Source organism: Hemicordylus capensis, chromosome 2 (assembly GCF_027244095.1).
Source record: "Hemicordylus capensis ecotype Gifberg chromosome 2, rHemCap1.1.pri, whole genome shotgun sequence".
NCBI classification, from domain to species: domain Eukaryota; kingdom Metazoa; phylum Chordata; class Lepidosauria; order Squamata; family Cordylidae; genus Hemicordylus; species Hemicordylus capensis.
Genome location: NC_069658.1, coordinates 196756984 through 196780439, shown reverse-complemented (window position 1 = coordinate 196780439; position 23456 = coordinate 196756984). Strand labels below are relative to the sequence as shown.

General features: G+C 48.9%; 1 protein-coding gene across 11 annotated transcripts in view; it reads left to right on the top strand.

Moving 5' to 3' along the window:
• Positions 1-23456, top strand: part of ARHGAP9 (Rho GTPase activating protein 9) — a 58483-nt gene that overhangs the window by 19098 nt on the left and 15929 nt on the right. For 7 of the 11 annotated variants that reach the window (XM_053295104.1, XM_053295105.1, XM_053295108.1 and 4 more), the window contains 7 exons: positions 5316-5552; positions 7937-8119; positions 8359-8469; positions 11475-11536; positions 13868-13949; positions 14089-14184; positions 14975-15073. In XM_053295104.1, the coding sequence (XP_053151079.1) occupies positions 5316-5552; positions 7937-8119; positions 8359-8469; positions 11475-11536; positions 13868-13949; positions 14089-14184; positions 14975-15073 (870 nt within the window). Of the gene's footprint in view, positions 1-1968; positions 2088-2214; positions 2428-5315; positions 5553-5696; positions 5908-7936; positions 8120-8358; positions 8470-11474; positions 11537-13867; positions 13950-14088; positions 14185-14974; positions 15074-23456 lie in introns of those variants that run through there. The other 4 variants (XM_053295111.1, XM_053295112.1, XM_053295113.1 and 1 more) reach the window with 4 other exon arrangements.

Below are 23456 nucleotides of genomic sequence, written 5' to 3'. Positions count from 1 at the left end.
TCTGTTTTCTGGTGAAAACTTTTAGTTCCCATGCTTTTCAACAGCAGACATATTGTGAGTCACTGAGGTCGTTCATACAACTGGGCAGGCGGAGAGTGAAGATTGCTGCAACTCACTTTTGCCACATATGATCACAGAAATGCTGGACCACATGCCACAAGCATACTGAATTGACAGGATTCCCCATCAGCTGGGCACTCTAGACACCCATCTCTGTTTCTCCTCAGGGTGGGTTTCCCAGCAGTGAGTTAAGGGAACACTTGCTCTCTGAACCTCGGCTAAGAGCTGGTCTTAGGGGCAGGGTTAGACTGGGCGGGGGGATTAGCATGAAACCCAGAGCTCCACACGAGCAGCCTAGCCCAGGCTAGGCTGCCCTAGCTTGGGCTAGGCTGCTATGTTGTACATGCATAGGAGTCTGTATACATGTACATGTGTTCATTTTAAACATGAATTTGGATACAGGCCACCTCAAATGCAGGGGACAGATAGAAACTGTAGCACTGTACGTGCTTTTAATTTAATGTGTGAGTAACTGTGAGGTTGTTCACATGACCATGGCAGCGGTGGAGAAGGAAAGGGGGAAAGCAGGGCTGAACCTACCTTCCCTCCAGATCCTCCATGGAGTAACTGAACTGTGTGGCTCACACACCCACACAATGGGTGCCACTGAGCTGTGCGGTATCCTGGAGGCTGGGAAAATGAGTCCCAGCCTCCACGTATCCCACAATGCACTGTGTGACGAGTGCAGTGCATTGGGGGAATCCCCCATGAGTTGGGTGCTCTAGGCACCTGACTCTGTGTGTACTCAGGCTACAAAAGCATACACACAACCCTGCCCTTGGATTGAGGGCGCGCTCGCACTCTAACCTTGGTTAAAGGCCAGGGTTAAAAGTCGGCCTTACGGTGAAGGCAGTGCCAGGATGAACCTTGATCCAGGCACTGCACACGAGCAGCCCAAGGTTGGGCTGCTCTTGTCCAGGCTCTGAATGTGTGTACACTATACACATCTACATTGAACATTGTATGTGAATAGGGCTAAAATAGCATTGATTTCTTTTTGTTATATTGTTTCTTGGGTTCCTCTCTCTGATTAAGCTCACATCCTCAATGATATCACACCCATGAGGGCTGTTAGCATGTCTTCCATACTGAAGCTGTTAATGGTGACATCGGGCACAAGTTCATAATGGCAATTTTTCACTGTTCAGTTACATAGGCCTGCCAGATGATCAAAAACAAGCTAATTTTGTTTAGGAGAGTTTCTTAGCTCTGACCTATCATCCATAGTACCACATCTCAACCCCATGTAATGGGGGTAAGTGGCCTTGCTGCAGGGGGAAATAAGGCATGCTATGAGTGACAGCAAGCAGCTAATGGCGCAGCGGGGAAATGCTTGAAGTTTTCCAGTTCGAATCCCCGCTGGTACACCTATATCGGGCAGCAGCGATATAGGAAGATGCTGAAAGGCATCATCTCAGACTGTGAGGGAGGAGGCGATGGTAAACCCCTCCTGTATTCTACCAAAAGGAAACCACAGGACCAGGATTCAAAATTGACTTGACAGCACACTTTACTTTATGAGTGACAGCACATGTATGTTTCTCACCTGGAGTGGGGGCGGATGCGGGCGGGGGGGGGGGACGACGACAGTACAGACATCCTACTTTAGCCTTGGAAAGGGTGACTAAACAGTTTGTAAACATACAAAGAAAGAAAGAAAACATGTTTTAAGAAACCTGTAAAAAAGGAAAAGTAAAGAGGACAGCATAAGGCCCATCTTGGGAGAAGAAACTATGGTTGTGAGGGCTTTTGCCACAGACGGATATCACGCCCTCTTCACAGTCCATGTTGTGAACCGAAAACAAAAAGGGGTTCCTACTAAAGTCACTCTGGGCTCTTAGCAAACAGCAGCGTATCTGAACATCTGCCTTCTCACTCTGTACCACTTCTCCTTTTTGCCCTTTCCCTGATTGGAAGAGGGTAGGAGGCTGTGCTCCCACACAGGATGTGGGGAAGCCAGTAGGAGGGCCAGCATTTCAGGGTGCGCCTTTCAGTTCCACAGCTGACCCACATACTGACAGCAGGCCGTAAGTACTGGACTGGGCAGGGCAGTGAGGTGCTCCTCAAGATATTCCCTGAGGGAGGGCATGAGAAAAGGCTGAGAGACCTAAATTAGAAAAGGGGCAGAAGACAGAATATGAAGGATGGGTGGGGGTGGAGAATACACACACACACACACAAGGGTAAGCGAGGCGCTCTGAACTGCTAGTAATCATTACAGACTCCAGCAATGAAGCAAGACTTTTCAGCTTCCTCTGGAGCTTGAGCAACAAATGGCATGCCTAGAGACGCAGTCAGGGCTGCGTGTTGGCCTGAGGCAGACTCCTCTGGCAGAGCTAGGAGGAACAGAACACAGCGGAGGCCAAGGTTAGGAAAACAGGGAGAACAGCGTGGTGTAGTGGTTAGAGTGCTGGACTAGGACCGGGGAGACCCGAGTTCAAATCCCCATTCAGCCATGAGACTAGCTGGGTGACTCTGGGCCAGTCACTCCTCTCTCAGCCTAACCTACTTCACAGGGTTGTTGTGAGGAAAAAACTTAAGTATGTAGTACACCGCTCTGGGCTCCTTGGAGGAAGAGCGGGATATAAATGTAAAAAAAAAAAACCAAACCTGGCATAGCTGGAGATAGTCCATGAGTGGGATTCAGGCCAAATATATAGGGTTAGAGGAGCGGTAGGATAGTGCATGAGCATGAGCACAGTTTGGAGTCAGCTTCTGCCGTTCTAGCACAGAACTCTGACATACCTAGAAGGGCCCTCATGATTCACATATTTCCCATATGTATTTCCTGCCCTTCCTCCAAAGAGCTTAGGGTGGCAGATATAGCAGATACTTTGTTTTATCCTCAGAGTAATCCTGGCAGTAGGTCAGATGGTGCGTGTGTGTGAAAGAGAATGTATGTGGTTGGACTAAAGTAGGTGTAGGAGCAAGCGTGGTGTAGTGGTTAGAGTGCTGGACTAGGAGCGCGGAGACCCGAGTTCAAATCCCCATTCAGCCATGATACTAGCTGGGTGACTCTGGGCCAGTCACTTCTCTCTCAGCCTAACCTACTTCACAGGGTTGTTGTGAGGAGAAACCTAAGTATGTAGTACACCACTCTGGGCTCCTTGGAGGAAGAGCGGGATATAATGTAATAAATAAATAATAAAGTAGGCCCTAATGGCTCAATGGGGATCTGAATGCAGGTCTCGCCAGACCAATACTCTAGCCAACTCCAACACTCTTTATCAGCCTTGGACTCTCCATGACCTACTCTGGGAAAGGCTAGGCCAGCCCTTAGGATAGGCACGTGGGATTATCACATCTGAGCCTCAATAGAATCCAGCACATCTTTCAGAAGCTTCGAGTACACTCGTTTGGGTTGGTCTTTACGGTTCAGGGTTACATTAGGACAGTATGGGGCAATTTCACTGAATTTGACTAGAGTTTCTTATCTTCTGCCATGTGTATGTGTGTGGTGGTGTTGCTTTTATTTTCTGCCTCAAATCCTTGAGATAGTGGGCTATACTTCTAAAATGAGTGAAGCTTGTGATTTCTTACATCTTTTTAAAAACAAAAACAAAAGCAGCCAAGGGTCCCCCAATCCAGACTGGGACCATGTTGCAAAAGAAGGGATTTAACTTTACACTGTTTTCCCCACTGAAAAGCAACCCCCACCCAGCAAAATTGTTATTTATACCTGAAGCTACTAAATCAGGATCAAACTATATTTTAACAATAAATAAGGAAGTAAGTGCAGAGGGGCATGATTGATCCAGACTGAGACCAGAGCACAGGGGCGGGGTTAACATTTTCTTCCTGCCTAGTTTTCCTGCTGAAAATCCCCCCCTCAGCTGCTATTGGTACCCAAAGCTGCAAATACAGTAGCTTCAGAAGCAGATAGCAGTTTTGGTAGGGATGGATTTTCCCAACCAATGTTAAAATTGGTAAAAATTCTCCCTCCCTCGCTCCCTCTCATAATGACCTGGAATGCTGATGTCAAGAGTTCTATGTGATGGACAAGAGCATTCCAAGTTAGTTAGAAAACAAAGTCAGTTAGAAGAGTCAGTTAGAAAAGAGTGGTTGGCTAGAGTAGGGTGAGGGAGAAAAGGAGGATGTAGAAATAGAGATATTTGAGTTGACTATGCAATAGTCTCAGGATATATTCTGTATTATTAACATTTTAGGGATTATTGGCTAATTAGATGTTTTGCTTATTATTTTAGATTTTAAGTAATTATTTACAAAGACTCCAGTCAAGGCTATTCTTGACAGAGTTTTACCAGTTGTTTATCTATGCGCCCCTGGTGGCACAGTGGTAAAATGAGCCCCTGGTGGCACAGTGGTAAAACTGCTGCCCTGTAACCAGAAGGTTACAAGTTCGATTCTGACCAGGGGCTCAAGGTTGACTCAGCCTTCCATCCTTCCGAGGTTGGTAAAATGTGTACCCAGAATGTTGGGGGCAATATGCTAAATCATTGTAAACCGCTTAGAGCGCTCCGGCTATAGAGCGGTATATAAATGTAAGTGCTATTGCTACCCTGTTTCCCCGAAAGTAAGACCTACCCCGAAAGTAAGACCTAGCAGTAATTTCCGATGTACCGCTAATTGCCCTAGTGCATTTTTGGGGGCTAAAATTAATATAAGACACTGTCTTATTTTTCGGGGAAACACGATATTGCTATGCTGTAATTTTGTTTTTGAACATATTTTATATTGAGTTTTAGCTATTTTATATAGGGTTAACATGGTTTTCACTTAATGCCAGAACTGAATACAGTTTATTGAGGAACATCATGCTGATGTTTCTATTCTTATGCAATTAAAAATGGCAAATTGTTTCCAAGAATTTAGAAAAGAACTGTTTGAAAGAGAAAGCGATAGATGTTTCCTCTTTTCCTCCTTCAGATCTACTAAACTTGCTGCCTGTGGCCAGTATTCAGCTGGTGAACAAAAAATATGTTGAGAAAATCCTCTATATTTAGCAGCAAATACTTCCATGACACAGACAATTCCTTCCTTCCTTCCTTCCTTCCTTCCTCTTTCTCAAAATGCAAATGTTGTGGAGTGACTGGTGTGATCCACCTTAGATCAAGCTGCCACCAATGGTCTAGGAGGTGAACAAGAAATTTCAATTTTGAAATCTAGGTATCCAGAATTCTTTACTGGGTCAACTGTGAAGTCCCATGGAGGTTCTTGCCACTTGTTCTGTAGCCTACGATGAGGGAGGCTGCTGTTTCTTATGAAAAACTAGCAGATCTGTTTTCTTCTAACAGATGTGGGATGATACTCACCTGACTCTCCCCAGCCCTACTATGGCTAAGCCCCCAATTTATTGCAATTTGGAAGAGATGAAGCAGCTACCATCATTGCCTCCCACCCCTCGCAGCCCCCCACTACTGGTGCTTAAAGCTTGGGAACAGCACATTGATTCCAACTCCCAGCGTAGTTATTTCTACAAGCCAGAAACAGGTGAAAAATCATGGAAGCCACCACGAAGGAACCAGGAGATGGTAAGGCTAGTATTCTTTCGGGGGCACCTTTGCTGACCAATGTGTGCAATTGCTAGCACAGATTATTACCTCATATGACTTCAAGCAATTATCTAACAATGGCCATTAGACAATAGAGTGGCAGGTCTGTCACTGATTGGCTGCTGCCCATTACTAGTGTCACAGCTCATCTAGAGAGGCAGCAGATTGCAGTTAAAAAGCGATTGGCAAGGCTGATCAAGCTTGTTCATTGCCCAGAAAGACAGTAGTGACGAAGTGCAGTTTTGTCTCTAATGCAGTGTTGGAGTGTTGGTGAATATGGCTGGTGTGGGGAACATGGTTGATGTAGTGGGGGAAACAACCATTTTTAATTCAGGTGAGAATTCCCAGAAATGTGGTTGTAGAAATGGGGGGGGTGCATGTTCCCCCCCCCATTCCTGGAAACAGATGTTGCTTTAAAGATGCACATTACCGGCAGTGGCTAATCCCTATTTTTGATACACGGCAGCAGAGCAGCTGGCAGCAGTGGCCTGTGCATTGGTGTGCATTGGCTGCTGTGGGTGCTTGAGCAGGCAACACATCTTTATGATGTGAATGGGGCTTGTCCCTTCTTCTTGAGCACTGTTCAGCAGTGGCAGCTGATACCTAGGCATCTGTTTGACCACTGGTGGAAACAGAATGATAACCTCTGTAAACCTTTAACTTGATCTAAGGGAGGTACGCAGCCCCAGTCTCCTAGGCGTCTCTCAGCCATGATGGCCACATACTACAATGAATCCTGCTGCATGAACCTTTTTTGGCTACTGGATGCTGTTTTTAGGAGCATTAAAAAAAAAAAAAGGCTGAGTGCAATGTTTATAAGACTTCAAGAGTGATCACAGAGAGCCAGTGTGCAAATAGCCCTGATTTCCAGCATGCCACTGTCAAAGATTCAGTCAGCAATGTCTAGAGGGCCTTTTCTGTGGTGGCACCGCAATTCTGGAATGCCCTCTTTGGGAAGACCACTTCATTGTCAATATTCAAGAAGGCCATGAAAACTCTCTTTTGTGAGGCTTTTAAATGATCCATTTTAATGGTATCTGTAGGATTTAACTTCTGCTGTGATCCTGATTGTATTGTTTTATGGCTTTTCCATAGGGTTGCTTTTATATTTTGTTTACTTTAAAATGTGTTTTATTGTGACATTTATTGTCACTTTCCCAAGCCGCCTTGTCAAGCCTTGGTGCTTGAAAGGCAGGATAGTAAATATCTCATATAAATAAATAACAGCTAGACTGCTGAACTTGGTCTCTTCCTGGAAACCTGGGTTCAACTCATTCAGGAAGCTCACTGAGTGGCCATCGGCCAGTCATCATTTCTCAACCTAACCTACCTCACAGGGTTATTGTGAGGGAAAAAGATGGGTGACGGGGGAGCCATGTACAGCAGCTGGTGTGGATGCAAGTGTGAGGAGAGGAGAGCTGGTCCTGTGGTAGCAGCAAGCATGACTTGTACCCTTAGCTAAGCAGGGTCTGCCCTGGTTGCATATGAATGGGAGACTTGATGTGTGACTGCTGTAAGAGATTCCCTCAGGGGATGGAGCCGCTCTGGGAAGAGCAGAAGGTTCCAAGTCCCCTCCCTGGCTTCTCCAAGATAGGGCTGAGAGAGATTCCTGCCTGCAACCTTGGAGAAGCCGCTGCCAGTCTGTGAAGACAATACTGAGCTAGATAGACCAAAGGTCTGACTCAGTATATGGCAGCTTCCTATGTTCCTTTGTTCCTATTTCTGTGTGCAAAATGACATGTGTTCACTGTTTCTCACTTTGTTTCCATTGTATGCAGCTGCAGGAGGCAGGTTTTTGAGTAGGGGAGCATGGGTTCCTGGGATTTCTGCCCTCCTGCTGGTGACTTGTGCTGACAGACACCTGCTGCCTCCCACCCCAGACTCTGCCTCCAAAGTCTATTGCTCCTAGCACCTTGTGCCAAGCTGAATGTTTGGGCCGCCCGCCAGGTGCCTGAGACATTCTGCAATAATTACTCTAACGAACTCCATGTCCTGGCAAAGGGGAAGGAGCAGGCCTGCCAGCTAATCTCCAGACCCATTCTCCCCCTTCTCCACACACACCCCATTGCCACGTGCCCCCTGCCAGCAGAGTTTGTGTCTGAAGGGTCTTGTTAGTACTGTTAGCAGTGAGGGTCAGGGCTGGGGGCATCGGAAAGTTGTGGGTCAGGGGCCATTGGTAATGGGAGCCAAGGGTTGAAAGGAATAGCAGGGGGGCTCTGGATTAAGACTGTGGGAACCATTAAGAGCTGGGCTTAATCAGAGAGGGAAGCCTTTCTTACTAGAGCCAAGGCTCTTGCCTGTTTGCTGTCCTGTTTTCTGGACAGAAGCATCTCTTGCTTTTTTCTGTGACTCTGTTTCTTTAGAGCTTAGTGCAATCAGAAGGACACAACCCCTCTGTCCTAGTAGACCCTGCTCTGGGTGAAGCACTGGACAAAGTGGAAGACGGAGTTGGGGGTGAGCAACCTGATAGTCTGGGTCTCAGGGCCAGGGACAGGAAGCTGGCCTACACCAGATCGATGGTGCTGCCCGAGACCCGGGCACCCAAGGTAAGTCACGGGTGTGGGGAAATTACCCAGAAGCCAAGACATCTATGGCTTTGGGATGTCTGGGTCAGAAGGGCATGAGAGAGATGCAACTGGTGGATGTGCTGCAGCAAGAACGGGTTACGCTGTGTTGGAGCAGGAGGGGTGTGCATGTGGTGGGGGGAGGACAAAGGGTGTAGGAAGTGATTGGACATGCTGAGGGGCCAGGAAATTCCCTTTCTGCATCTCCCTTCTTATTATAGGGAACTCATCGCCGGAACCTTTCCCAGCACAGCAGTGAGGCCTGGGTAGTGGATTGTCCCCCACCAGCAGATGCCAATGGCTCCCCCTCACATCTCCCTGACCTGCTGCAAGTAAGTTTCTTCCTATGCCTTCCCCACCCTATGGTTGACCCTCCTATCAGGGTAGTAATGAGTGCTAGCAAGGATCTGGGCTAGCATTTCCAGCCCAGATTTGCAGTGCCAGCCCATCCACCTCAAAGAAGACAAGTCCCTCCTGTGATCTGATAGAAGTCATGCAGGCAGAGGACTCAAAATGAAATATAGGCTGAAGAGAGGAAGAGAGCAGTGTGCTGAAAATTATAGGGCTAGTGAGTGAATCAAGCAAGGAGGCTAGAGAGAGCAGAACCTATCCCTAAGCATCTGAGTGCCCTGGATGGGGCTGGAATTTGTGCACCTTTCTTCTAGGGCAGGATTCTCAAACTTGGGTCCTCAGGTGTTATTGGACTTCAACTCCCATAATCCCCAGCCTCAGTGGCCTTTGGTTGGGGATTATGGGAGTTGAAGTCCAATAACACCTGAGGACCCAAGTTTGAGAATCACTGTTCTAGGGTAAACACACTCCAGGATACACTCTATGCTTCTTGCCACACCCCAGGATCCATTCCTGCTTTCTGCAGCTTCCACCTATCCTTTCCAAAATGTATGTTACATAAGAACGTAAGAACAGCCCTGCTGGATCAGGCACAAGGCCCATCTAGTCCAGCATCCTGTTTCGCACAGTGGCCCACCAGATGCTGCTGGAAGCCACAGGCAGGAGGTGGTCTTACCCTGCCAGATTTAAGGTTGTATTTTGATGCTGTTTGTTTGATGTGGTTAAAAGAATGGATAACATTAAGAAATCCCAGAATACTTGATCTGGAAGGATTTGATAGAAGGTTTGGATGGCATTCATATCTATGGTATGATAAAAGTAAAGTGCATAAAGACTTTCTTAATCACTATGTAAGAAGGAGCCTAATGAGAGTGTGGGTAAAATATAAAAAATGGTTGGAATTTAAAACTCCATTATGGCTATCCCCGATTGAAGCTTTAGCATGTAAAGAGATAAATATGCAACCTGAATGGGGTGCCTATAGGGATTTGTTATGTTTCCAAGAAAAGGGCTGTAAATTAAAAAAAACCTAATCGAAGTACAAAATCTGGTTAGTAACTGGTTTCAGTGCCATCAGTTAAATAAAATCTATAAGAAGGATCTTAAAGTTGGATTTGCGGATCAAATGTCGAGATTTGAGAAGGAGCTGTGTGAAAATGACGAAAAATTAGTTTCTAAGATGTATAAGCTGTTGCTTTTGGAGGAGACAAGAGATGAAGTGGTTAAAACGACTATGATAAAATGGGCTCAAGATGTGGGTCATAATATAGATATGGCAGCTTGGGAAAAATTATGGAAAATGGATTTAAAGTTCACTGCATGTTATACTTTAAAAGAAAATTATTATAAGATGATGTACAGGTGGTATTTGACACCCAAAAAAATAGCATTAATGTATAAAAATGTTCCAAACAAATGTTGGAAATGTGGACACTGTGAAGGAACTTTTTTTCATATGTGGTGGTCTTGCAGGAAGGCAAAGGCCTTTTGGGATATGATATATAATGAGCTGAAGAAAATTTTTTAAATGACATTTCCTAAGAGGCCAGAATCCTTCCTGCTGGGAATAACACAAGGAGAGTTTTCCAGAAGAAACTTAACATTTTTATTGTGTGCAACCACGGTGGCCAGAATAGTATATGCGCAGAAATGGAAGGACAAAGAAATGCCCTCAAAAGAAGACTGGTTGATAAAGATTTTGGAATATGCTGAGATGGCAAAACTTACAGTACTGATAAGGGATGAAAACTTGGAATGTTTTAAAGAAGATTGGAAACCATTCTTACTATACTTAAAGAACTATTATTCTAATTTCGATTTTTCAGCAGGGTTTGAAATTTAGTAATAATAGCAGGTTGGGTAGAGTAAAATTGAGTTTGCAATGTGTAGGATATATGTTTTGAATTACTATAGCAGTGGTTGACTTGTATAGTTAATGAATCATGCAGATTGGTGATGGTGAGCGAGAAGTCAATATTTACTTAATTAGATGTAACAGGATTGTTAAGATATTGTAAAAACCAATAAAAATTTTAAAAAGCAAAAAAGGAAGCCACAGGCAGGAGTTGAGGGCATGCCCTCTCTCCTGCTGTTACTCCCCCTGCAACTGGTACCCAGAGGCACCCCGACCCCGAGGCTGGAGGTGGCCTACAGCCCTCCGACTAGTAGCCATCTATAGACCTCTCCTCCATGAAGTTATCCAGACCCCTCTTAAAGCCATCCAGGTTGTTGGCTGTCACATCTCGTGGCAGAGAATTCCACAAGTTGATTATGCGTTGTGTGAAAAAGTACTTCCGTTTGTTGGTCCTAGATTTCCCGGCAATCAATTTCATGGGATGACCCCTGGAGTCATGTTGCTTCCTTTAACTCACTGCTTCTACTTCATTTCCCTCTGAGAATGAGGATCAAACTATCCATGACATTAAATATAGTGTTATAGTTCCTTTAAAAAAAAAAAAGCAGCTATAAAGGGGGATCTAGCTGTGGTGCTTAGGGAAAGGGGGTTAATCCTCCCTCTTGCCATTTTTCTGACAAAAACCACCCCTAAAGCTGTTATTTGCCCAGGGAGGGAAGACCTTATTGGTGCTAATAGCAATGTCTTTCCAGCTTTGGGGGAAGACAATTTCCATAATAGACACTGCATGAGAGAAAGAGTTGACCCCCATAGCCCCTCCCCCCACCACAGTCCCACTCCTGATACCCTGAGGTTGTTATTTAAACATTGAAAAAGACAAGAAAGGAAGCCTGGATTATAATACTGTGTTTAGCATCGTGTATAGTTTGACCCCTGCTATATCACTTTCCCCAGTGATTAGTTGTTTGTCTTCCTCTCTACACCCTCTTCCCAGTAGGTGAACCACATCTGGTGCATAGGGAAAGGGCACTGCCTGGGGCCTCGTCGGTAGGGGCCCTGGGGAGTCCAGTGCCGGAGAGATTGGAAGACTTTTCTGGGGTACTTGCTGATGTTTCTTCTTCCCTGCTGCAGACCGTGGAGAAAGTCGGACAGCTGAACAAAACCAAGATTGCAGAAGGAGGCCGGAAACTCAGGTAACCAGCTGGGGTTTCCAGTGGTGGTGGGGGCCCTTGTAAAGGGGTGACTGGCTCTTCATCCCTCTTGGTGGAATCCAGGAAGCCCTTAGTTCTCCAGCCCTCATGCTAACCTGGCTTGTTCCGCAGCTCTGGCTGTACGGCATTTCACAGCTGAAGGGGTTTTGACAAGCAATGTCCTGGCTATGAATGGACAAAGGGGCGACACGGGGGTGTTAGTGGATAATGGGGCCTTCTTCAACTACCGTCACAGGTCAGGAGGGGGCCAGACACGCTGAGAAGGAAGTAACAGAGAGCCGAGACTGAGTTCTTTCCACAAGTGAGAGGAAGCCAGTTCACGAGTAATGGGGCATGAGAAAATAAGACAGATAGGTGATAGAATACTTGTTCATACATTATATTGCATGTATATACAGATTCTGGACACATGTACATGTTTTTGTGTGAATGGCGGTGTGAAGATCAGGCTTCAGGTTGCCCATTAAAGAGTTAATTTGTTTCCCTCCAAAACTGTTAGAGAGGGTTGAGGCAGCCAGCTCCTGTGTCTTGGGGGTCGGACTGTGGGGAGGTAGCAACTATGACTGACACCTAGCAAGCCCCCACAGGGAGGAGCTGTTACGAAATCTTCACTCCCTATTGGCTGAGTGAGCGGCCTGACTGAAGCGGGGTGGAGAACACAATCTCCTGTGTGAAGGGTACCAAGTCTGAGGTGATGATGGAAAGTTGTGTGAGATAGCTTAAAATCAGTACTAGGAGGTAAAGTAAAGTTGTGCCGTCAAGTTGATGTCGACTCCTGGCGACCCAGAGCCCTGTAGTTGTCTTTGGTAGGATACAGGAGGGGTTTACCATTGCCATCTCCTGTGCAGTATGAGAGGATGCCTTTCAGCATCTTCCTATATTGCTGCTGCCCAATATAGGTGTTTCCAATAGTCTGGGAAACATACCAGCGGGGATTCGAACCGGCAACCTCTTGCTCCCTAGGCAGTAGATGTGTTTTATTTTTATTTTCTTTGCCTGTCACTTTTCCTCTTAACCCTTGAATTGCCTGTTCCTGTTTAGTGTCCAATAAACAACAAGGCTTTAATTGTTAAATTAAAATGTGCTTTAATTTGTGAACTCTCTCCCACTTGACTACCACTCAAACACGTTATCCTACAGACACCTAAGGGTGGGTAAGTCAGGGGAGGCTTGACTTTACAGAGACACAAACCCTCCTAACAGTGTCCTTCTAATAGAGGGAGGTGGTGGTAGCAAACCAGGGGAAGTGAGTAAATGGTTGGAGTGGGATGTGTGGGGGCTCTAAGGTTCACAACCCCCTCCCATTTCTCAGCAGACTGTACATGTGTTAATTTTAAAAGTGAACCTAGGTACAGGCCCCCTCAAATGCAGGGTACAATTATTAAGTGTACTACTGTACGTGTGTTGAACATGCATACACTGTACACAAATTGTACACGTGTTGAATATAACATGTGAATAAGATTGTAGTGGATCTAAACTCATGATAACTGCATGTGTGTAAGTGCTTGGTTTAACATGTGGTTAAGAGCCAGTGTAGTGTAGTGGCTAGAGTGCTGTACTAGGACCAGGGAGACCTGAGTTCAAATCCCCATTCAGCCATGATACTAGCTGGGTGACTCTGGGCCAGTCACTTCTCTCTCAGCCTAACCTACTTCACAGGGTTGTTGTGAGGAGAAACTCAAGTTTATAGTATACCGCTCTGGGCTCCTTGGAGGAAGAGCGGGATATAAACATATAAATAAATAAATAAATGTGCCCACTGTTTCTTCAGTAAGTGGATTAAACTGATCTTGGAGAATTCTCTGCCCCTTCCTCAGACTCAGACTTGAACTAATGGGTTATTTGCAGAGAACAGGAAGTCGATAAACTGGGCCTCAGTTGATCCTTAATCTAGAATATTTCACTGACACTAGCCTACCATTTTAAACTGGGAAGGGAGACACAACCTGAAGGGATAAAGTAGGTTCTGGGTATGACTCCACCAGAGCAAGATAGAGTGGTGTCTACAACATGCAAGGTGATGGAGAATGCAGAAAATTCATTTGTTCAACAGCTGCTATTCCAACAGAGGCAGCTTGCTAGAGGTACCATAGATACTGTATCAGTGAAAAGTAATGTATATCACTGCAGTGTTTATTGCAACAGATTAATAGTACCCATGCACTAATTTTGGAACATTAATTTTGATGTGTGTGTGTGTGTGTGTGTGTGTGTGTGTGTGTGTGTGTGTGTGGTGGGAGGCATATGGAATATATGTGTTAGCAGTTTTGCCCCATGGATACTCACTTTACTTCTCTTGTTACCCCTCAGAAAGTGCTGGGCATCCTCATGGCTGGTGTTAGCTGGGAACAGCCTCATGTTCTACAAGGACCCCAAGGTGACAGCTGGATGGGTGAGTGAAGCAGGCAAGCTGTTTTGTGGTAGGTGAATGATGAAGAAAACACACATTGCACATGACACCAGATGCCACCTTTGACCTCTCTGGTGAGGTTGTGGGGAACCTCCTAACTCCTCTTCCATTTCCCCTGCAGACTCCGGCCAGTAGCCGACCTGAAAGCAGTGTGGATTTGCGTTGTGCCCGCATTGACTGGGCTAGGGACCTGTCCAGCAAACGGAATGTCATCCATGTAAGCATGCAAATGCTCAGTGAATGAATGCCACTTTGACTGAGGGCAAATGGGTCAAAAGTCACATTGTTTGTTTGTTTATTACATTTTTATACCGCCTTTATGCCTTGACAAAGGCACCCAAAGCGGTTTACAATATTAAAAGAAGCAAATAACAGATTAATGTTCTACACACACACAAAGGCTAAAAATCGGGGCGGGGGGAGATAAATAAAGTACTCTACCTTGCTCTCCAGCAATGCCCCCCCCCACCTCCAATTATTCCAGGCAAAACCTACAGGATTTTATTTTTAAGGGCCACAAAATGGCCTCCAGATCAGAAATGACACCAGAAGTCATTTCTGGTGGCCCTGAAACCAAGGATAGGTTTGCTGGAAATGGGACTCTTTCTCCTTAACCATGGGTTTCTTTGTTTTCCACATGTGAGGCCTCAGAGCTGATCCATAGCAGTTCTACATTGGGACTAGGTGTTCAGGAGCCTAAAGTAGGGGTCATTGCCTGTGCATTCGATCAATAAGGAAAGGGGGTGGGGTGGGGGAAGGAAAAACTAGTGGACTGAATTTCCTGTGAAGTGGGTATTGGAAATCAATTCCTGTCTCCTATGGTGGGCTCTCGTCAAGTGCAGCCACAGGTTTGAGGTGCCACATTCCTGAGAATGAATGTCAATTCCGTGATCACTTTTCATGCACTTTCTCCTTATATCATAAAATACCATCTGCCAGAAAAACATGATACTGGTACATGGAACTAGTCACCTAACCCATTCTGACCTATTTTCTTCTGTTCTTAGTTCCGTACTGTGACTGGCAATGAGTATCTCTTGCAATCAGACAGTGAGGCTGTTAGCCAAGACTGGTACCAGGCTATTAAAGGAGTCATCCGAAGACTGGTGAGTGAAGAGCACCAAAAGGCTTCAACTACCCACAATTCCTCTTTCCCTTTGAAATGCTGTTAATGGGAAGGAGGTGCCCCCAACCTGTCTTATACTGACCAGGTTGTGAGCTCACTGGGCACTCAATAAGGCCTGGCGGGGACTGAGCAGCAGGTTCTGTGTTCCAGGTGGAGCTGTCCTACAGCAGGTTGTATGTTCCAAGGGGCAGTCTCTGCAGGAGTGTTCCCAGGAGAGGCAGAAGTCTTTTCAGAAGGTCCAGTGTTCAGCTGAGTTCTTCAGTGTAGTAGTGGTGTTCCTCTTGATAGTTCAAACCCCACCCCTCAGCTGAGAGTGGAAGGAGCTTAAAGGATCAGTACCCTGACTTGGGTCCTCACCTTGCATACTAGTGCTGCTGGGTGGCCTCAGCTGAGAGCTTATAGAGCAGCAGGGCTGCACAACTTCAGTGCTTTAGCTGTTTTTGGACTACAACTCTCATCAACCCTGACTGTTGGCCACTGTGGCTGGGAATGATGGGAGTTATAGTCCAATATCTGAAGGGCTGAAGTTGTGCAACCTAAAGAGGAATTAGATGGATAGGTGGATAGTTAGGTGGCTCAGCTGCAGATTCCAGTTCCTTGCTTCAGGGGTCTCAGTGGCAGCTCCAGACATTTTCTATTGCTTGGGGAACATGTGCACTCATGCACATGTGCGCACGTACAGACAGACACACACAGACACACACACACACACTGATTTCCTTAGACTTGGTTCTAGGCAGACTGAATCATTGGCACCTGCCTGAAAGGTCATTTCTCTCAGTGGTAGAGAGTGTATCCAGAACAGCTGGGTTGCTCCTCCTTCCTGCTTCGCGACAGGGCCAATCAAAACAACTGGCTAATGGGAGGAGCTATCCCCCTCAACCCCAGTTTAAGTCATGAGGAAAATGTTCCGGTGCTGAATAACAATAAACGTAAGTAACAAGAACACCATAACAAAGAATCGCCTTTCAGGTAGTTGCCAACGATTCATTCTCCCTCAGTGGGGTAGTGTATCCAGAACAGCCGGGACATACCAGAGCCCCTACAAACTGCAGGGAGGTATAGAGTCTGGTCCTACTGAGGTTCCACTTGCTGCAAAACTCTTCTTCCGAAAGAGGCACCAGTCAGTGCCCAACTCTGCATTGTATAGTGTCACATGAAGGAAGACAGTGACAACCAGGTGGCAGCCCAGCAGATGTCCCCTATGGGAGCTGTGGTGGACAAAGCAGCAAGTATCTCTGAACTCCTGGTGGAATGTGCCATGAGACCACTAGGAGACAAGAGACCCTTAGATAAGTAGGCCAAAGTTATACACTGGCAAATCCACCTAGCAAGGGTGGATTTGGAAACATTATGCCCCAGAGAGGTGTCACAAAATGTAATAAAGAATTACTCTGTAGTCCTGATGTCCTTAGTGGGCGGAGATATATCTTAATGGCTCTATGCACATCCAGGGTATGCCATTCCTTCTCTGTAGCCAAACTGGGATTAGGGCAGAAGGATTGTAACATTAGTTCCTGAGATCTATGAAATAATTAATTAACTTTTGGAAGAAAAGTGGGATCTGTTCGCAGAAGAACTTAATCTGGGAATATCAAGCTCAGCTCCTTATGTATAGACAGAGCCTTCAGCAGTGAAATCCTGTGAGCGGAAGTAATAGCAATGAGGAAGAGAACCTTCAAGGACAGGAATCTGAGAGAAACTTACCTGAGTAGTGAGAGCTGAGAGGACAGTGTGCAAGTCACAGGTGGGGAACCTGTGAACTGTAGGTGGATTGAGACCCCCCTGATAAATCTCTTAACGTGAGGGTGTCCCATCAAGGATGAATTACATTTCATGTCCAGTACTGATGCTATTGCTGCCACCTGTCACTTGAGGGTATTGGGATGAAGACTGCTGTCCATACCTTTCTGGAGAAAAACTAAAGTGTGAGTCACTGAAGTGGACAAGGGAGAAATGGACTGGGAATTGTACCACCTTGCAGACACCCTCCAGGTGAACTCATATATTTTATTAGTGGATACATGTCAGGATGCCAGTAATGTGTTCAGGACTCCCATAGAGTAGCCGCAGGCTGCTGGGCAGTACTGCTCAGACTCCAGGCAAAAAATTTCATCCACCCCAGTTCTGGGTGGAATACTGGTCCCTGGTGGAGAAGATGGGGTCTGACCCCACAGCTCCATCAGATCTGAAAATGAGGGCCTGCAAGGCCAATGGGAAGCAACTAGGATGACTTCTGCCCACAGCAGGTGAATTCTTTGAATTGTTTGGGAGATGATGGCTGTGGGAGGGAAGGCATAAACCAGGTCTTCTGGCCATGGAGTTGAGAGGGCATCCATGCCCTCGGCCCCTTGGGTCTGGTACCTGGAGAGGAAACGGGGACATTTTGCATTGTCCGGTGTAGCAACAGGTCCATGATCAAGAACCCGAACATCTGAACAATCTGCTTGAAGGGAAGGGACTGAGAGACCACTCTGCATGGGCTAGTGGAGAATGGCACAGCCAGTCTGCTGCTATGTTTAACTCTCCCTTCACATGGTCTGCATGTAAGGACCAAAGACTGGAATTGGCCCACAACAGTAGCAGCTCAGTTCTCCCTCAGAAGAGGATGGCATCCGAGATCATCATGGGTTGTCACGACCTCCTGCTCCGAGACAGGGCCAATCAGAGAGCTTTTCCTCCTGTAGCAGGAGGGAGGGGCAATCCCCTCAGGCTCCAGTCTTCGCCCTGTCTCGCTCCGGCAGGTGCTGTAGTCGTTGGCTCTGGCTATTAATCTTTCTCCTCTGTTATTTTCGCCTGCCCTTAGGCCCTAGCCCTATCTGTCTACTCCTGAGCTGTTCCAGTCAGGGTACTCTTTGTTTCTCCTCTGTCCTGAGCTGTGCCGGTCAGGTCAGTGTCGTTCTGGGCTAAGCAGGGCTTATAGGGGCGGTTTGTATTGCGCCAGCCGTCTGCGGCCCTTCTCCCGCAGCGGTCATTTACCTCTGGCCGGAATGGCAACCGAATCGGCCTGTCCCGAAGGGGGGGTCTCCCCCTCTCTTTCGGAAGATTCCGTGGCGCCATCAGTGTGTCGGGATGAGTGGGCGGCGGCAACCACTCCCGCGCCCGTCACTCATCAAGCCAAGCGCAGGAAGAAGGCAAAGAAAGCCTCCAAAGACAAGCGGGTGGCGGCTAAAACGGCCAAGGGAAGCTTGCCTATTGCTCCCGTTATGGCCGACGAGCAGGGAAGTCGAGAGCCTGTTCTCCAGGAGATACCGTCGACTACGGGCACGCAAGTTACTCCCGCCCCCCCCGCCCCCGCCCAGTCCTCTGCCCGTGGAACCTCCCGCTAAACGCGCGCGCCCCTCCAGCGGCGCGGATGGCAGCGAGGAGGAGATTCCCCCGAGTTTTGCCGCACTCCTGCGGCGTGTAGTGGCTGAGGAGTTTGGGCGGTTGCTTCCCGCTCTGGCGGATCGTTTTCCCGCCCAATCTGCAGCGCCCGCCATTTTGAATGTGCATGGGGACGGACCTGCTGCCGCGGCCGCCATTTTAAGGCCGGGAGATATGGCTCCTGCAGGCGCTAACGTTCCGCCCGCATCTGCTGTAGTGCAGCCTGCTGCGCTGCGCGATCTCGGTCCCCCCACTCTCAGCCCATGTGCGACAGCCAGGGCTTTCCCCCACAGTCTTCGTCCACTGGGCTCTCCGACGGGGGGGGGGCACCCTCAGAGGATTCCGACACCGACTCGGACCGGGAAGAGGGTGAACTTTCAGGGGATGAGGGGGATACTGCGCCTACTCCACAAGCCCCGTATCGACTGTTTTCTCCAGCCGACTTTCCTGTGCTCCTGCACAAGGTCCGCAGGACCTTGAGATTGGAGGGGGTGGTACCTCTCCCGCAAGATTCTTCTGAAGGGGTCTCCACAGTTTTACCCTCATTAAAAGCACCCGAGATTGTGGTGCCCTGCCCACAACTCTTCCAAGACATTATTCACTCAGAATGGGAGCACCCCACTGAGGCTAAGGCCCCCCCCCTAGCATCAAGCGCCTTTATACCACAACCAAGGCGGTAATGGACACGCTACAGGTCCCCCCTGTGGACGCCGAGGTTGCCTCTCTGGTGACGGGTGCCGTTTTGCCTAGGGACGGGGACGAGGTCTTGCGCAACCATGATGACAAGCGATGTGATGCTGCACTGCGCAGATCCCATGAGGCCTCTTCGCTGGCCATGCGGGCTTCTATGGCCAATTCAATATTTGCCCGAGCCTCGGTACTATGGATTAAAGAACTCCTACCTCTAGTACCTCCCGAGCTGCTGGCTCTGAGGCAAGGGCTCAATAAATTACTCAAGGCTTCTGCCTTCATGGCCGATAGCTCCCTGGACGCTACACAACTGTCGGCCCGAGCTATGGCTTCTGATGTCACGGTTCGTAGACATCTGTGGCTAAAGCATTGGAGGGTCGACCAGAAGTCTAGGTCCAATTTGGCAAACTCAGCCTTCAAAGGGACCAAACTGTTTGGGGACATTTTGGAGCCTGTACTGGTGGAAGGGAAAGACAAGAAGAAGGCGATGCCTTCAACTTCAGCACAGCGCCATGAGCGCAGGCAATACACTCCTAACTTCTCTTCCTCTTTCAGGGGTTTCCGGTCCTCCTTTCGAAACCGCCAAGATAGGCAGGACAAGTTTCCTTCCTGGAAAAGGTCACAGCCGTCCTTTCGGGACAACTCCCAGTCCAGGTTCCGGCAGCCCGGGCATCAGCAAAAATCCGGGTTCAAGCGTCCGGCAGCTCAATGACTGTCCTTCGGAGTCACAGGTAGGGGGCAGGCTACAGTTTTTCGCCCAGGCTTGGGCGGAAACTTGCTCGGACGCCTGGGTTCTCCAGACCGTGAGCCAGGGTTACAGGCTGGATTTTCTTTCCCAGCCGCCCGACCGTTTTCTGAGGTCCCCCACCTCAGCCAAGTCGGGCAAACATTCCCTGATGTTGTCTGCCATCAGCCACCTGCTCAGGGTTCAGGCAGTCGAGCCGGTTCCCCCAGACGAGGTTGGGTGTGGCGTCTACTCCATTCTTTTTCTAGTGCCGAAAAGGAATGGAGAATCGAGAGCCATACTCGACCTGAAGTTTGTGAACCGGTTCCTGCGGGTCAAGCACTTCCGGATGGAGACCCTCCGCTCCATACTGCTGGCTCTCCAAAAGGGAGACTTCTTGTCCTCAGTGGACTTGAAGGAGGCCTACCTCCATGTCCCCATTCACCCCCAGGACAGGAGGTTCCTCCGGTTCACCTATGCGGGGGATCACTTTCAATACCGTGCTCTCCCCTTCGGTCTGTCAACTGCACCACGGGTGTTCACCAAGGTTATGGTGGCACTGGTGGCGCACTTGAGAACGAAGGGGATTCACTTATACCCGTATCTGGACGATCTCTTGATCCGTTCGCCAACGTTCCAGAGAGCCCTGGGGGATGTTGGGGAGACAATCTCAGTTCTCCAGGCCCACGGGTTTCTCGTGAACTATCAGAAGAGTTCCCTCGTCCCCAAGAACCGGATTCAACATCTTGGGGCAATAATAGATTCAATGAAGGGGACGGTCTCCCTCTCCCTAGAGAGAAGACGAGGGTTGTCCACCGCGTGCCGAAAGGCGGGTCTCCGCAGTCGCCCGGATATTCTTTCCCTCAGCCAACTACAGGGGATGATGGTATCCACCATCGGGATAGTTCCCTGGGCTCGCCTTCATTCACGCCCACTCCAGTGGCTACTCCTGCCCCTCCAGGACTTGGTAGCTTCCCGGGCCCGGGACAGGGTTCTTCTAACCCCTCGGGTGAGGAAGTCCCTGCACTGGTGGCTGTCGCCAGCCCTGAACAAGGGGGTCTCCTTCCTTCCGGTGACACGTGTAACGGTCACAACAGACGCCAGTCTTCGGGGGTGGGGCGGTCACTGCCAAAGTCAGGTCGCTCAGGGTCTGTGGTCCCCTCAGGAACGGCTCCAGTCCATCAATTGGCTGGAGCTGAGGGCGATCCGCTATTCCCTGATTCGTTTCCTTCCCCTGATCGCCGGTCGGCATGTTCTGATTCAAACCGACAGCGCGACGGCAAAGGCGCATATCAATCGTCAAGGGGGGACCAGGGCTTGGCCGCTGATGCACGAGGCCTCTGTGCTCCTACACTGGGCAGAAAGGCACCTGGGCTCGCTAGAAGCAGTGCACGTCAGCGGGGAGTCCAACACGCTGGCAGATTGGCTCAGCAGAACCAGGCTGGACCAGGCAGAATGGGTCCTGGATGAGCAAGCCTTTCGCGCCATCACGGCGAGCTTTGGACACCCACAGGTGGACCTGTTTGCGGCTCCGGGGAACGCCAAGGTCCCCAGGTTCTTCTCAAGGTACCAAATACACGGAGCCGAGGGGGTGGACGCCCTATTGACACCTTGGCCACAGGGCCTTATGTACGCCTTTCCTCCCACGCCCATCCTGTCCCAGACGGTCAGATTGGTCCGCCAACAGCGGGCGGAACTCATTCTCGTGGCTCCGCATTGGCCGCGCCGCCCGTGGTTTTCGGACCTCGTCGACATGTCCCTAGCCCCTCCAGTGCCCTTGGGCTCTCATCCCCAACTCCTTCGACAGGGTCCGCTCTTCCACCCGGACCCGCGCTGGTTGAACCTACACGCCTGGAGGTTGAGCGGGGCGCGCTAGACGCATGCGGTTACTCTCCTGCAGTCAAGGAGACTATCTTGGCATCCAAACGGCCCTCAACACTCAGGGTTTACCAAGCCACATGGACTGCATTCGTGGCATGGTGCGTGTCGGTTGGGACCGACCCTCACTCCGCTTCGGTCAGTCAGGTACTGGGGTTCCTGCAATCCGGATTGGATAGGGGGCTCAAACCGGCCACCCTCAGGCGACAGATGTTTTCTATCTCCTCTACTCTGCAGGTTCCTGGGACATCTCCTTTGTCATGCCATCCCCACATTCGAAGGTTCCTTAAGGGTGCGGCGGCCCTTAGTCCTCCACCGGTCCATCGTTTCCCCACTTGGGACCTGAACTTGGTTCTTCGGGCCCTGGTTAAGCCTCCTTTCGAACCTTTAAGGACTGTGCCGCTGCGTATTCTTACCTTTAAAGTCCTATTTTTGGTAGCCATTACATCAGCCCGGCGGGTCTCAGACCTGGGCGCTTTGTCGGCCAGGAAGGAGTTGTGTCTAGTTTACTCCGATTACGTTGTTCTGCATACAGACCCCACTTACCTGCCCAAGGTTAATTCTCTTTTTCACCGATCCCAGGAGCTCATGCTGCCTTCATTCTGCCCCCACCCTGCCAATACCAGGGAGAAGGAGTGGCACACCCTAGATGTCCGCAGGGCATTAAGAATCTATTTGCGGCGCACTAAGGGCTTTAGGGTCTCTGATTCCCTGTTTGTATCATTCAGGGACTGCTCTCTGGGAAGGAAGGTCTCTTCTCCTACTTTGTCACGCTGGATCTGCGAGTGCATTCGCTTGGCCTATACAGCGGCTAAGGCGGTGCCTCCGGAGGGTATAACTGCCCACTCCACGCGCAGCGCCGCGGCTTCTGCAGCCCTCTCCACGAGGGCGCCTTTGATCGATATCTGCAGAGCTGCAACGTGGGCCTCCCTGTCCACGTTTGTTAAATTCTATAAAATACACGACTGGGCTTCTGCAGACGCTTCTTTTGGCAGACGTGTTCTGCAACAGGTGGTCCCGCCATAGGAGCATTCTCACGGTCTCCCACCCAGCTAGGATAGCGGCTATGGCATGTCCCATGATGATCTCGGATGCCATCCTCTTCTGAGGGAGAATGAGCCGTTGGCACTTACCTGAATGGTCATTCTCCTCAGAAGTATGGATGGCATCCGACCCACCCGACCGTTCGTGTTTCTGCTTCTGTTTGTTTCCAACTTATCCACCTTTCTGTTCCCTATATAGGTGTGGGGAGGCTCTATTCTGCCGCGTTGTACGTCTCATCCCATGGGTGGGGTTTTTCCGCAATAAGAATTCACAGCTCGTTTTCTTCTAAAGTTCTACTTTACTTGTTGTTCCATTCTGCTTGGTTCTTTCTCTACGACTGGTTTTTTCTCTAGCCGGAGCATCGGAGAGCTAGCTATAGACTGAAGCCTGAGGGGATTGCCCCTCCCTCCTGCTACAGGAGGAAAAGCTCTCTGATTGGCCCTGTCTCGGAGCAGGAGGTCGTGACAACCCATGATGATCTCGGATGCCATCCATACTTCTGAGGAGAATGACCATTCAGGTAAGTGCCAACGGCTCATTTCCTTCATTAGGGACAGAGACCTTGTGCCGCCTTGTCTGTTGACAGTGTGCCTTGCTGGTGGCGTTGTCAGTCCGTACCAGGACATGGTGATCTTGAATGATCAGTAGGAACCCTAGGGTG